A 13,380-nucleotide genomic window follows, 5' to 3' on the forward strand; every position below is an offset into this window, starting at 1 on the left:
GCACTTGTATGCACATTCTGACCACAGACAGACAGACAGACAGACACACACACACACACACACACACACACACATCATCATCATCATCATCATCATAAAAATAAATGATAAATAAAAATAAAATAAAATAAAATAAATAAATAAATACACCATAAATAAAAATCAGATGGCTAAGTAAATGGATGTGGGAGATGGATCAGAAGACACTGCATTCCTTCATGGGTGAAGCCAGTATGAGGGAGCTCTCCCCGGAACAGCAGCATGTGGTGAGAGTCAGCAGGTTTTTTTTTTTTTTCAGTTCTAGAAAACTCCCAGTGGGTGAAGATGCATTTAACCAGACAAGAAATACTGATAACATACACACTGGAAATAGTCACATGACTAAACCTTAGCTGCATTCCTGTTAAGACAGGTGGATCAGAAAAGCACATTTCCTAATATGTCCTTATGCAGCTGAGACCAGAGGGCCAGTGAGTAAGTTGGAGGGGAACCAAGAGCAAAAGTGTTCTCATTCTCAAATGGTAAGATCTAAAACAATGGACAGGAGAAATATTACAAAAGCCCCGGGTTCAGCAAGTGTGCCAGATACCAGGCTAATGTCGCGCGAGGCTAATGTCTCACAGGCCACAGAGGACGAGTTAATAAAAATCAGAACACAGAAACAAGCACTGGTCATAAAGCCGTGGAAACCCAGAGTTTCCTAGAAATGAATCTAATTCAAAGGTGTGTGACCTGTGTGGTTAAGAGAGAAACACTGTAACAAATAGACGGGATGGGGGCTGAGGACCAGGACACAGTGTTACAATGTTTCAATATGAGACTGTCAGCTGTCTTCAGTCTAACTCGCAAATCAGCCATTCCACTGAATCAAGTTTCCTCGTGGAGTCCTTTTCCTTATTTTTTTAAAAGATTTATTTATTTATTATGTACACAGAAGAGGTTGCCAGATCCCATTACAGATGGTTGTAAGCCACCTCCTTATTTTATTTTATTTATTTATTGTTATTTTATGTGTGTAGGTGTTTTGCCCACATGTATGTCGGTATATCGTGTGTATGCCTGGTGCCCACAGAGGCCAGAAGGGGCCTTTGAATACCCTGGAAGTAGAATGGTAGACAGCTATGAATCACCGTGTAGGTTATGGGACTAGAACTTTGGTCCTCTGCAAAAGCGGCAAGTGTTCTCCAGCCCTTGAAATCTTTTCCTGTTGGGTTTTCTGTGTACGGTATGTGGAGTCCCATGCAGGCCAGGTTAGCCCACTTTCACTCATCTACACCCCAACCTGCGTCTTATGGTTCCTGAAGACTCAAGAAGACTAGATTATTTTCAAAGACAAACAAGATGCCCCATGTTCCAGTTTCTTTCCTGCTACAAGTGATAAAAACCATGACCACGAACAACTTGGTGGAGGAAGCATATATATATGGCTTATGCTTCCAGGTTACAGTTCACCATTAAGGGAAGTAAGAAACTTAAGAATTTGGAGCAAAACCATGGAGAAATGCTGCTTGCTCACTCACTCAGGCCCATGTTTTGCTAGCTTCTTTCATATGGCCCAAGACCACCTGCCTAGGGAATGGTGCCACCCACAGGGGGCTGAGCCCCCCCTACATCAATTGACTGTGGAGACAATTCCCCACACGCATGCCCACAGGCCAACCTGATCTGGGTCATCCCTCAAGTGTGACTCTTTCCTAAAGGGATTTGAGGCTATGTGGAATTGACGGTTAAAGCTCTCTAGGACACTGTAATTGATCAAAAGCTAGTCAGTAGGACCAGATTGTGCAGGGACAGAGAGGAGAATGGGGACCTGTACACACCCACGGCACAAGGGATGGTGGAAACGAAGATTAGCCACAGCAGAAAAACATAGGTATCGACTTCATACCACACACCCACGTAAGGTGGATTAGAACCTAATCATATACATAAAAAGAAGCTTAGAGCTTTAAGACATATGGCGACATACGAGCTGAAGTTAAGGAAAGCAGCTTTGAAGTAGAAAAGCCTGAGCCATAAATGTGGTTAATGTGGCTGTATTAAAGACTTTATTAACTGAGGGACGTTATAAACAAGGTGGGGATTAGCCACAGGGCAGAGCTATTGAAACGTGTATTATCAGAAACTGATTAGCATTTATATGCAGATCATGAAACGATTCCCAGAAAATACAGAAGCCAATTGTCATGATCGGATGAGTCATGGAGAGGAAACCGCACAGCTTCCCCAGGGACGAGGGACCCAAAGTGTCAGCTCTGGGAAATTACGGTACACACTCTGGCTGTGCCACGGCTGTGGGGTCTGGAAAGGCCGGTCCTCAGACAGCAAAGGGGACAGCAAAAGCTGCTGGGATGGCTTGGGAGAGGGGACAGTTTGGGGGATAGTAATTCTACATGTGTACCTCTCCAGGAGCCATTTTCCCTCAGCCACACACCCTGGAGACGACGCAACTCTCCACGTGTGCTAAGACATGAGTGAGGATCAAGCTGTGGTTTTTGTTTCTGAAGGGGCGGACCACAGGGCACACAGGGACAGAAAATAAGGTTTACTGAGGTCAGAACAGCAGCGAGGCAGCTGGATTCCGGTTGTAGGAGGCCTGGTAGACTGAACTCAAAACCAGCATGGGAGGGACAAGGGACAGCATATTAAAGACCTCACGTACCTACGTGGGACCAGTGTCAGGCTTTTTTCGGTGGGGAGGTTAAGGAAGAGGCCACCAAGAGGCCTCCAGATGGTTGGGAACCATTTCGTCCCTAATCAGGCGGTCATCCAACATGGCGGTGTGCTTGTCTATGCGATCCCGTGACTGAACACACACCACCCGTGGCGTTTGCCTGCTTCTCTGTAGGTTTGGCAAAGACCACAACGAAAGCATTAACACAATGCTGGCATCATAGTTAGGATGCAAAGCGCTTCTCCAGGCTCAGGTGCAGAAGACTCATGCCTTGCTGCTGCTGGTACAATTCAGATGTGGTCTGATCCTGGGGATGCTAGCCTCCATCACTGGACCCTTCCTGAATGGGCACCTAGGAGGCAGGGTCTGGTTGAGGGAGTGGTATACTGGGGAGAGGGGTGTCCTGGAGGTCTTGTCTGCACCCCTTTTTTCCTCTCACGGTCCTGGCTACCCTGTTTGCAGCTCTGTTGCTACACCCCATGTTCCCTCCAAAATATTCTTCCTCAGCACACGTGGGCCCAAAACACAGTGGCAAGGGACCTGATGAGCGGTCGTGGGCCGCAGCTTGGTGCTGGAACATAGCCTTTCTCCTGCTGCTCAGCACAGTTTGTCACAGTAGCTGGAGGGGCTCCCAGCTCTGAAATCAGAGTGGCTCTGAGCTCTTCTGGCTGCTGTGGACAGCTCTGGCTCTCCGGAGGGAGGTGGCGGGGAGTGATGTGTCCAGGGACACTCGGAAAGGTCTGTCGACTTTTCTGATTGGCACACTGGGGCCGGTGCTGAAGGCAGCTCCTGGTGGCTGGCATGCTCAGCATCCCACAATATAAGACTGTCCTCACCACAAGAAGCATCATTTTCAGAATGCCACGGAGATATGCCGAGGACCCCAGGACAGTGTCAGGGTCAGGTCTAAGGAGCTCTGCTGTTCCCCATGCTTAGATCATTTAACAAGCTCACCTAAATGCAGACAGACAGACAGCAGAGGTGGAAGAGGCATCTGCCTGGCTCCCGGTCTGGCTACTTTCCTGGAAAAATTGTGTCCCTACAAGATCAGCTGTAGGCATGGTGGCCATTCATAGCCACCCTGTTAGTGCAAGCACTGTCCACAGCTCACTCCCAGCACCCACTGAAGGTCACACGGTTTCATCTGCCCATCCCAACTGAGGACACTCTGTTTATTCCTTTGTGTGTTCTAAGAACTCGGCTGGTCACCAGCTCCAGAGATTTTTGATGAGCCAGTGAGTGTGGGCAGGAAGGATGGGTAGAGAAGAATGTGCTTTGGGGACACAAGGATGAACAAGGAAGCTCGCCCTCCAGCTGGCTTTCTCATGCACCTGGCCATCTCATAAAACCAAGAGGTGGGTTTTGAATTCCCTCGAACGTCCCCATTCTGTGCGCCTTACCTGGTCACACAGGGTTCCAATCAAGCCTTCCAAATCACGCTTCTCATGGAGAGCCACCTGCTTTTCCTCATATTCCTGCTCCAACTGCATCTCCAGCTGATGGAGCTGCGGGCATATGGAACAGAGGTGAGCACCCTTGAATAAGCCCTGGGCAGTCACATGGAACCTGTGGCCATACTCACTGCCTAGAGAGGGGTAAGTCTGCAAGAAAGCATAGGAACTAAAAGCTTGGGACCTGGGCAAGAAAAGGGAGAGCTGGCCAGATTGGGGGACCTCATACCCTACACTGTGAAGTGTGTCGTCATGGACACTGCTTGAATATTTTCTAGTCTTAGCATGCTGTGTGTGTGTGTGTGTGTGTGTTTACATGTGTGCGTGCAGGTACACGTTGACCTGTGTGTGCACTTGTGAAGGTCAGAATTTGACGTTTGGTATTTTCTTTTATCATTCCGTTCTCTACATTATACTTTTGAGACATGGTCTCTCACTGAATCTTGGGCCTGCCCATTGACTAGACTGACTGGGCTTGTGTCTGTCCCCCAGAGCTGGAGTCAAGGAGGCTCCACTCACACCCAGCTTTGTCCAGTGGGTGGGGGAGATCTAAACTCAGGTCCTCACGCAGGTGCAGCATACACTTTACCCACCAAGCCATCTCCTCTCCCCCATCACTCTGAACGCTTCAGGCTGTGTAGCACATGGCAGCCAGCCTGCTAAGATACACATCTGTCTCCCTGGCTTTCTATTATGACAAGGCTGAAAAGTACAGCAGCCCAGGTACATACAAGGGTATCTGGTGTTATGGACTATGTGAGTTCCCTTCAATCTCTAGTGGGATGGGGTTTAGAAGGGGCCGTTTGGTAGGGTTGGGGTCAGAGGAGGCTATGAGGGTGGCACCCCCAGAAGGATCAGAAAATCCAAATCAACCTCTCTTCCCCTTTCTCCTTCTCTCCCCTTGACTCCCAAATAAGGAAACAACGAGAGGTGGCCATCTAGAAGATGACCTTCACCAGAACCTCTCACACCAGCACTTTGACCTTAGACGACCCCCGGGTCCCAGATCAGTGCTTAGTGAATACCCTCATGGGAGCCCCAGGCTACACTGTTTTCCTCCAACAGCTCCAACTAAGAAATCTGACTGATAGCACTTCATTCAATTTGCAACTCACTCAGATTTCTCAGTTATGACCCCACACACAGGGCATCCCTTACTTGGACACCCCAGCGGAAGTGGGCTGGCTCTCCACGAGTCTTGCTCACAGGTGAGACCCCAAACCCCTTCACCCTCCACTTGTGCCGGGAGCCGTCTGTGGTCCTTGTCACAGACCAGCAACCAGGCACTCCTGAGAGGAGCTGGTGTCCCTTCTGCCACCGAACACCCACAGCATCCCCTGGGGTCACTAACTCACACACCCGCTTCTGGCAGGACTGACGCACGTCCTCCATCTCTTCCTCCTGGTCCTCTCGGTCCTTCTGATGCATCTGCTTCATCCTTTCAATCTCCAACTCAAACCGCTGGCGAAGCTGGGGCCGCAAGACAGGATAGAGCAGGAAGGTCCACATGTGCGTCCCCAGCTCTCCACACCCCCCATGGCACCTCCATCCTCAGCCCTCCACACCCCCCATGGCACCTCCATCCTCAGCCCTCCACACCCCCCATGGCACCTCCATCCTCAGCCCTCCACACGAGCAAGGATGGAGTATGAAGGTTCACACCCATATCCCCAGCCTTCTACTCCTCCCTCAACACCCCTGATCCCAGCCCTCCACACCACCCTTGGCCTTCCTCTCTAATATGTGCCTCAGAGTAAAGTCACCTCCCTCCCACCCTGAAATGTCAAAAGAAGCAGCCGAACACCCAGCACTGCCTCTGCCCCTTCCCGTGGTGACACTCATCCATCACCTTCTCCCACTGGGTTTAGGTGCAGCCTCGGAATCCTTTGTGATGTCCTCCGAGGGACCTAAAGTTCTTCTGTTTTACAGGTTTGCAACTGTTGTCTCTTATGTGGAGACACAGGCAGGAAACAGAAGAGCGAATCTGGACTCCTAAACTGTTGGGGACATGAAGACGCTAACGGACAACGTGGCCAGAGCCCCTGGCACAGCCTGATTAAATTAGCCAAGATCGCAGCTCCTTCCCCCAACCTCACACATTGACGGGGGTTACGGGAGGATGATCCCAGCCGAGGGTGCGGTGTGAGGAAATATAATATTTCTTTTTCATTTGTTCCAGCCTCTTGGGCACTCCTGACATCTGCAATACCATTTATGTCAAGCTTATATGAGTTAACATAAAACTCCCAGGGAAAAGTGCCTTATTGAGATCAATAAATATCTGCCTGGCCTCTGTGGGGATGTGTGCTGTGCAAGGGTCCAGGGCTACTGTAGCATCCCATCCAGCCTCTCTTCCCCTCCCATTTAAGGTTGGGGAGCCGGAAAGGTGTGCCGTCTCCACCCTTAAGGTCACAGTTCCTGTTTCTACTTGTAACCCTCAGTGGTGCTGGGAAGAATCTTCAAGAAATGATAACGGGATTTTCACAAATGCCTGCTGGCTTGTTCGTGCTCACAGACTCCCCCTGGGGCTGTCACACAGTGCTCCCCCAGCCTCGGCAGTCCCACCTGTGTGGATGCTGCGATCATCATCAATTAGACCTGGGGCTTGAGGATCAGCAAGGTTCCCGTCAAAGAAGGGAACCATCTAGAAACCCCAGGGCTTGCCTGAGATTCTGTGGACAATGAGATGACTCAGGAGTTCATCTCAGTTGCTAGTCTTTGGGTGTCACATGACTCTGCGGCCTCTGGGCTTTTGCAGGAGCAGTCTACCTTGCCTGGAACCCTTGTTCAGCCGATCCTGACTCAGCTTTCAGCTTTCACTTCCTCCAGTGAGACTGTCTCCCTCCGCTCTTCCCAAGACTGGATCAACATGCTCAAGGTGCATTTGATCCCAGCAGGACTCTGAGCTTTGGGAAGGCAGAGAGCACCAGATTCCAGATTGGCTCCTCCACCTGTGAGCTATCCGATGCAAAGGAGGTATTTAATAACATGACCAGCTAAGGAAAGCTCGCTGGTCACTCATGAGCCTCCGAGACCCTCCAGACCCTGACCCCTCACTTCTCACACCTGTGTCTCCCACCCATGAGGCTGAGCAAGACACAAGGGACGGCACCCTGGCTTCAGTGGGAATGCATAGAGTCTATCCGCACTAGCCACTCATGTCGCCCGGCACGTGTTCCCACAGTGGGCAGGGTTTAAACAGAATTGTCCATTACAACATCCTTCCAAAGGAAATTTAGAGCTAAGCACTGGAACTGCCCTCCCCTTGAAAAATTGGGTGGCTTTTACCCCAGGGACAGAACAACACATGTTCCCGCACGCCCGGGATCTCTCTGAAAACCAGGAATTCTAGTGCTGACACTATTGTATAAGGACGTGGGTTTTTCGTATCACTGTCCCCATCTCTCCTCGGTGTCCATTTTTGGATGGTGGATCATTTGGGGGGTGGGGTGGGAACAGGGTCTAGTATTATATCCCACAGTGACTTCAAACTCTCTATGTAGCCCAGGCTGGCTTGGAATTATTCACAGTGGTCCTTCTGTCTCAGTCTCCAAGAGTGTAGGGACAAGTGTTATCTACCACACCAGCCCTTAGCATCTACTTTAATGTGTGCTTTTCTGGCTCACATCACTGTATTTAGATTTTTTTTCTGTTGCTATGCATGTGTCTCCTAACTGCCTCAAGCACCATGGCTGGGCATGTACCTAGAAACCAGATGTTTCCCTGAGGACATTCTGTGGGAGGACCCAGCCCAGGGCAGAGCATCCCCCCAGACAGGGAGGGTCTCTTTACCTGCTCCAGATGCTTAATGGTGTTTTTTTGCTGGCTGTGAACCTTCTCTTGCTCAAGGGCATTGGACTCCAGCTCCCAGACCCTCTCTTTCAGGCTGGCCACACCTTGTTCCCCGACAGAGGCGCAGCCCAGCAGCTCCTGCTTCTGGCCCTGTAACTTTTCCACCTCCTGCTTCAGCTTCGAGGCTTCCTGCTCCTTTTGCTACAAGGAAAGGGGCCGAGGGGTGGAGTCACATGGCCACAGTCCTCTCTCGCGAGGACTCCACCCTCTGCATACAAGCCTAGCTGTATCCCAGGCTCAGCACCATTAGACAGGGTCTCCCCATGCAGCACAGGCTGATCTCAACCTCAGGATCCTCCTGCCTCAGTTTCCCCACTGCTGAGATGACAAGCTTGTACTATCACTTGGGTCCCCACTTTGCCCTCCTCCACTCTTGGTCCCTCACAGTGTCCCTGGGGACACCAGCATGGCTGTGCTTTGAGAAGGTTCCGAGGGACACTGATGGATGAAGGGAGGAGAGCTTTCCTGCGGTTGGATTTCACTGCATGTAAGGAAAGTGTTTATCTTGCTGAAAAAGGAAGCCAGGCACCGTGTTAACCCTCAAGGAGGCAGCCCAGAAATGACTCATCCAATAAGGAAGCTGGGTCCCAGGGCAAAGTCTGCAAGGTCTCTCATGAAGAGGATGCATGGCTGGCTAGAGAGTGCACGGGTCATCTGAGGGGTCAAAAGGAGCCACTGAAGGATAAGGAGCAGCTGAAGGATAAGGAGCAGCTGAAGGATAAGGAGCAGCTGATATCACAAACTCCCTCTGTATCAGAGACTGCTTGGGGCCGGCCATGGCTCTTGGACCAGGTCGTGACTGACTCTGTTTTATTTTCTGCTGAGTCCCTGGGACCTCCCAGGTAGCACTGGGACCCTGTGCCTATGGCTGGAGCACAGTGCTGTGGAGGATTATCTGTCTGACAACCTTTGTGGGCATCATGAGGACATGCTGGGAATAGTGGTGCCAGCTGTCTGGTGGACCATGGCACCCACTCAGGGCTTTCTTCCACTGTCTGCTGCAGCAGGTGCATGCTGGGGATTCTAGAGAGTCCGGACAGCCGTGGGTCCCCGTGTTTACCTCCAGCTGCTGCTGTAGCTGGCCCAGCTCCCAGCGCACTCCGCTGTTCTCCTGGTTCACTTTCTCCCTGAGGGTCTTCTCGAACATCAACTCCCCCAGTGCCTGGGCCAACTGCAAGTCAAACCTGCTCAAGGCAGAATGGATACATCAGGGAACTGTGGTAGGGGAAACTGAGGCAGGGTCAGGTGTGAACAGAGTTATGAGTGTGCTGAGAAGCATGAGATGAGAAGAGGGGGAATGAATGGGGTTTTCTTGTGTGAGGTTGTTGTTTGGGGGTTTGGGGACCTGGAACATCATGGAGGGAGTTTCAGGTTTCTAGAGGATTTCTATCCAAATACTGATAAAAACATAGAGACAAAAAAATTTAAAGTATATTTAAATATAGAATAAATTAAATAATACATGTTTATAATAAAGAAGATGGATATTAAAGGAGGAGAAACAGAGCGGAGAGGTAGGGAGAGAGAGATAGGAGAGAGAGAGAGAGAGAGAGAGAGAGAGAGAGAGAGAGAGAGAGAGAGAGAGAAGCTAACCCACCCTGTTGGACACCCCCTTCCTCTCCAGGTCAGGTTTGCATGTAAATGTCCCTGACCAGCGTGTTGACGCCCATGACTCTATTTTCTGTTCCATGACGCAGGGGCCAGCACCGGCTGCAGATGGTATGCCAGGCCCTCACAAGCACCTGTCCCTTAGGTGTGCCCTAGCAGCAGCAAACAGGAGGTGGTCTGCAGGTCACCAGAGGAAGGAAGGGCCTCCTGCCCCTCTGCAAAGGTGACCACCATAGGGCTGCCTTCCTGGCCCTTCACACTGGCTCATTGGTCCCGGCTTTCCACCTCATCAGCAGCGGTGAGCACCCCTCCAGAGAGCTTTGCCAGGCCACAGTGAGGGGTGACTGAACCACACACAGGAAACCCCCGCTGCTCCAACAATCCTGGACTGTGGCCGTTTAGTGACAAGAAGGACTCCAGGTATAAGATCCTCACACCAGATGTCATTCATAGCCCCAGGCTCCCAAGAAAGCCAATCAGAGTTCTCTTTAGAAAGCCCTCCTGCTGGAACAGCCCAGCAGCTTTCTGATTGGCTGCCGGTGACATCATTTCGGAGGCTCTGTCTGCTGCCCCTGAATCTAGGGAATGGTGGTGATCAGGTGGTTCCAATGTCCTGGGCCTTGGGCTGGGCTCTCTGCTGTCTTTAAGACAACATGGCATGTGGGTCATGGGGGGCTACGGAAGGATGCGGAGCAGCCAAGTGAAGAAGGGACAGAAGTTTGAAGAGGTGTGGTGGTTGCGCCCCAAATCCCACAGTGGCAGAAGTGAGCTTGAGCCCAGCTTCCCCAGCCTCATAGCCAATCTACCTGTCCATGCCCTGGGGCAGGTGAGGCAAGACAGCAGAGGGCAGAGAGTGACCCGTGTTCCGGAGGAGGTCTTGTCTTAACCAGACACCTGATGCCAAAGAAAGGCTCTGATAGACCCCCAACTTCTAGAACACACACACACACACACACACACACACACACACACACACACACACACACTTCACTCCACACAGCACGGGCCTGCTCAGACCCCTATCTCTAGCAGTTGCAGGGTCAGTAGCCTGACACATGGCTCACTCCCAGAGCTCCATCAGCTCCTGGAATGAAGCTTTATGACCCGTGCATGGGGTATCCATGGCAACAGGCTCCAGCACCAGATGGAACCATTCTGGACCACTTGAATGCAGGAGCCAAGATGGGGATGGAGCTGTGAATGATGGAGGCAGCTGGGCCTGAGGCTGAGACAACCCTGGAGAGACACACCGGAATGCCTCTGGCTTCTGGAACATTCTATCACTAGAGGTGTTCAGTCAAAATGTTCACTGAACTGAGACTTCAGCCACCCTATGGGCTCCCTATAAACTGCTCATCTACCTGCATGCCCCATCTGTGTTCACAGCACTTAAGCATCAAAACCCACTTCTAAGACAAAGCTGATAGTGGACCCCACAGGCAGGCTAGTTCAGAGAGAAACAGAAAGGCCAAGATGAGGGATGAGGCCCTTTCCAGGGCACATCATGCAAGTCCCTGAGGTGAGGGAATCCATAAGCCAAGTGCCCCAAGCCAGTGCCTCTCTGTCAGAGAGACGACATCCTCGGGAGGAGCAGAAATCCCGGAAGAGGACCAAGAAGCTGGCAACTAGGAGAAACCCGGGAGGTGCCGGTGTGTTTGGCGCTCAGCTTATAGCTGCAGCCTGTCAGGGCCGTTCTCCAGTGGCCTGTGGCTGTCTTGGAGGCCTCGAAGAACCAGTAATTCCATGGCTCAGAGAGGTGCTTGTCGTTGGACAAGGTCAGGTAGCAAGTGGTTGATAGGAAGTGGGGCCGTTTTCCCTGACTAGAGTGAGGGCATGCTCACGTGCCCAGGTGGGTGTGGACTCGCCCGTGTGCCCAGGTGGGCGTGGAAAAGAGAAGAGAACAAAGGATCAGTGAGGAGAGGCCAGCCTTCCTTTGGGGAGTGTGTCGATGATGTGCAGAAGGTCATTTTGGGATGAAGATGCCACCCCAGGGAGCTCCAGATAAATGCAAGCAGGAGGCAAGCATGGAGCTGGGTATGGTGGCTCACACTTTAGTCTCCAGAGGTGGGTCTCTGAGTTCGAGGCCAGCCTGGTCTACTGAGCAATTTCCAAGGGGAGGGTGGGGGAGGGGAGGGGGAATATGAGGAGGAGGAGAGGGAGAGCAAGCAGAGAATTCAGAATCCACAGTACCACGGTATGTGACCCTGCCTGCAGCCTAGTGGAAACCACGCTGCTCAGCAAAGCCAAGGCCGGCCCATCTGGGACACATGTCAACATTTCATCATGCCTGTCCTCACAGAGGCAGCATTCCATCCACTCTCAGCCTAGGGTCTCACTACTGTGGTGAGCAGGCCCTCCTGAACCCCTTTACCCTCACCAGGAGAGAGTCCCAGACCAGACATGGCCAAGCTCAAGGATGGAGAGCCACAGCTGCTGGAGGGTGTGGGTCTTGGTACCAGCCCTGGCTCCTCTATTGCCTAACTACGCCAGCATTTGCACAGGAAAGAGCATGCCGTAGAGTTCTCTGCATAAGCAAGAGACCTCACACCAATCTACAGGTGGGCATCTGGGGCCCAGAGGCATTGAATGCCCAGCTCAAACACCCACAGCTAGAAAGAGAAACAGACATGAATTGGTAGGGTCTCCTGAGAGGCACGGACTCTCGCCCATCATGATAGCTCACACTCACTCTCCACAACAAACATGAAAGGAGATGCTGGAGCCCAGAGAGGGTAAGTAATTTCCCCAAGGTCACAGAGCCATCGGCAACAAGGCAGGTGGGGTAACAGTTCCAGGCTGGAGTCTTGAGAACCTGACAGGAATTCCACGTGGGGATGGGAATGAGGGTCTGCACTCTGTGCTCAGGGATGCTGGACAGAAGTGGGGTGGCTTTGGAAGAACACTCAGAGACCTCAGTGTACCCCCTCACCGTGCAGCCCTCCCTGGTGGGACATGACTCACTTCTTCTGCCTCTTCTCCAGCTCATGGTTCCTGCTCTGCTGGTTCTCCAGCAGCACCCGCGTGTCCTCCAGGTCCCAGGTGAGGTGGTGGCACTTCCTCTTCAGTTGGTGGGCCGTCTTCTTGGCCTCTTCGTAAGCGCTCTGCAGCTCCCCGAGCTGTGGAAAGAAGGGAGTCAGAGGCTCACGGGCACCTCCGTTTCCAAGGTCAGTGTCATGTAAGGAAATGGATGCTGGGAGAGCGAGAACCTCGGAGGAGTTCCTGCCAGCTCCAGGAAGCTGCTTCCCGGAACTCCACTTTGCTGGGAGGACACATGGGGTGAGTCCTTCAGACCCTTGGTGATCTCTCTTGCTTTGCCTCAGCCAACCTCCTGCCCTCACCTGGAATTCATTTTGCCCTGCCCTGCCCGGACTGGACACTTGGACCAGTGGGTGACTGATGGATCTGTCATCCTGAGAGACGTCTGAGGATTAGCTACGGAGTCACCAAGAGGGCACTCCCAGCCAATCCGAGCAGAGCAGGCACCCTCCAGGCGGCCCCCACGGGAGCGGGCACCGGGCACCGCAGGGTCCCTGGTGCGGGCTGAAGCCCACAGCTTACTTGGGGCCTTGAACAAACAGGAGCAGTGGAGCCGCCTGCATCTTCTGAGAACGCGGCTCCCCCCCCCCCACACACACGGTGTCCTAGTTTAGATCTGGGGAGGAGTGGGACTCGGCACACACGCTTTGAAGAAGTGGCCTCATTAAAAGGCTTGCTTTAAATAAGCAAAACTCCGAGTTAATGAGGCCTGTAATTCTAAATTTCGTATTTGAAGGCAAACGGGATGTTTTCTTACGT

The 13,380-nt window shown here is 52.0% G+C and overlaps 1 protein-coding gene across 1 annotated transcript in view; it reads right to left on the reverse strand.

Annotated features, from left to right (window-relative positions):
- LOC131898538 (unconventional myosin-XVIIIb-like) overlaps positions 1 to 13,380 on the reverse strand; it is a 175,846-nt gene that overhangs the window by 90,621 nt on the left and 71,845 nt on the right. Inside the window, exons 22-26 of the mRNA XM_059249728.1 lie at positions 12,547 to 12,701; positions 9,038 to 9,161; positions 7,918 to 8,118; positions 5,485 to 5,595; positions 4,075 to 4,179 (exon numbers count right to left, since the gene is read on the reverse strand). Of these exons, the coding sequence (XP_059105711.1) occupies positions 4,075 to 4,179; positions 5,485 to 5,595; positions 7,918 to 8,118; positions 9,038 to 9,161; positions 12,547 to 12,701 (696 nt within the window). The remainder of the gene's footprint in view (positions 1 to 4,074; positions 4,180 to 5,484; positions 5,596 to 7,917; positions 8,119 to 9,037; positions 9,162 to 12,546; positions 12,702 to 13,380) is intronic.

The sequence above is a fragment of the Peromyscus eremicus genome, chromosome 23 (assembly GCF_949786415.1).
Source record: "Peromyscus eremicus chromosome 23, PerEre_H2_v1, whole genome shotgun sequence".
NCBI classification, from domain to species: Eukaryota; Metazoa; Chordata; class Mammalia; order Rodentia; family Cricetidae; genus Peromyscus; species Peromyscus eremicus.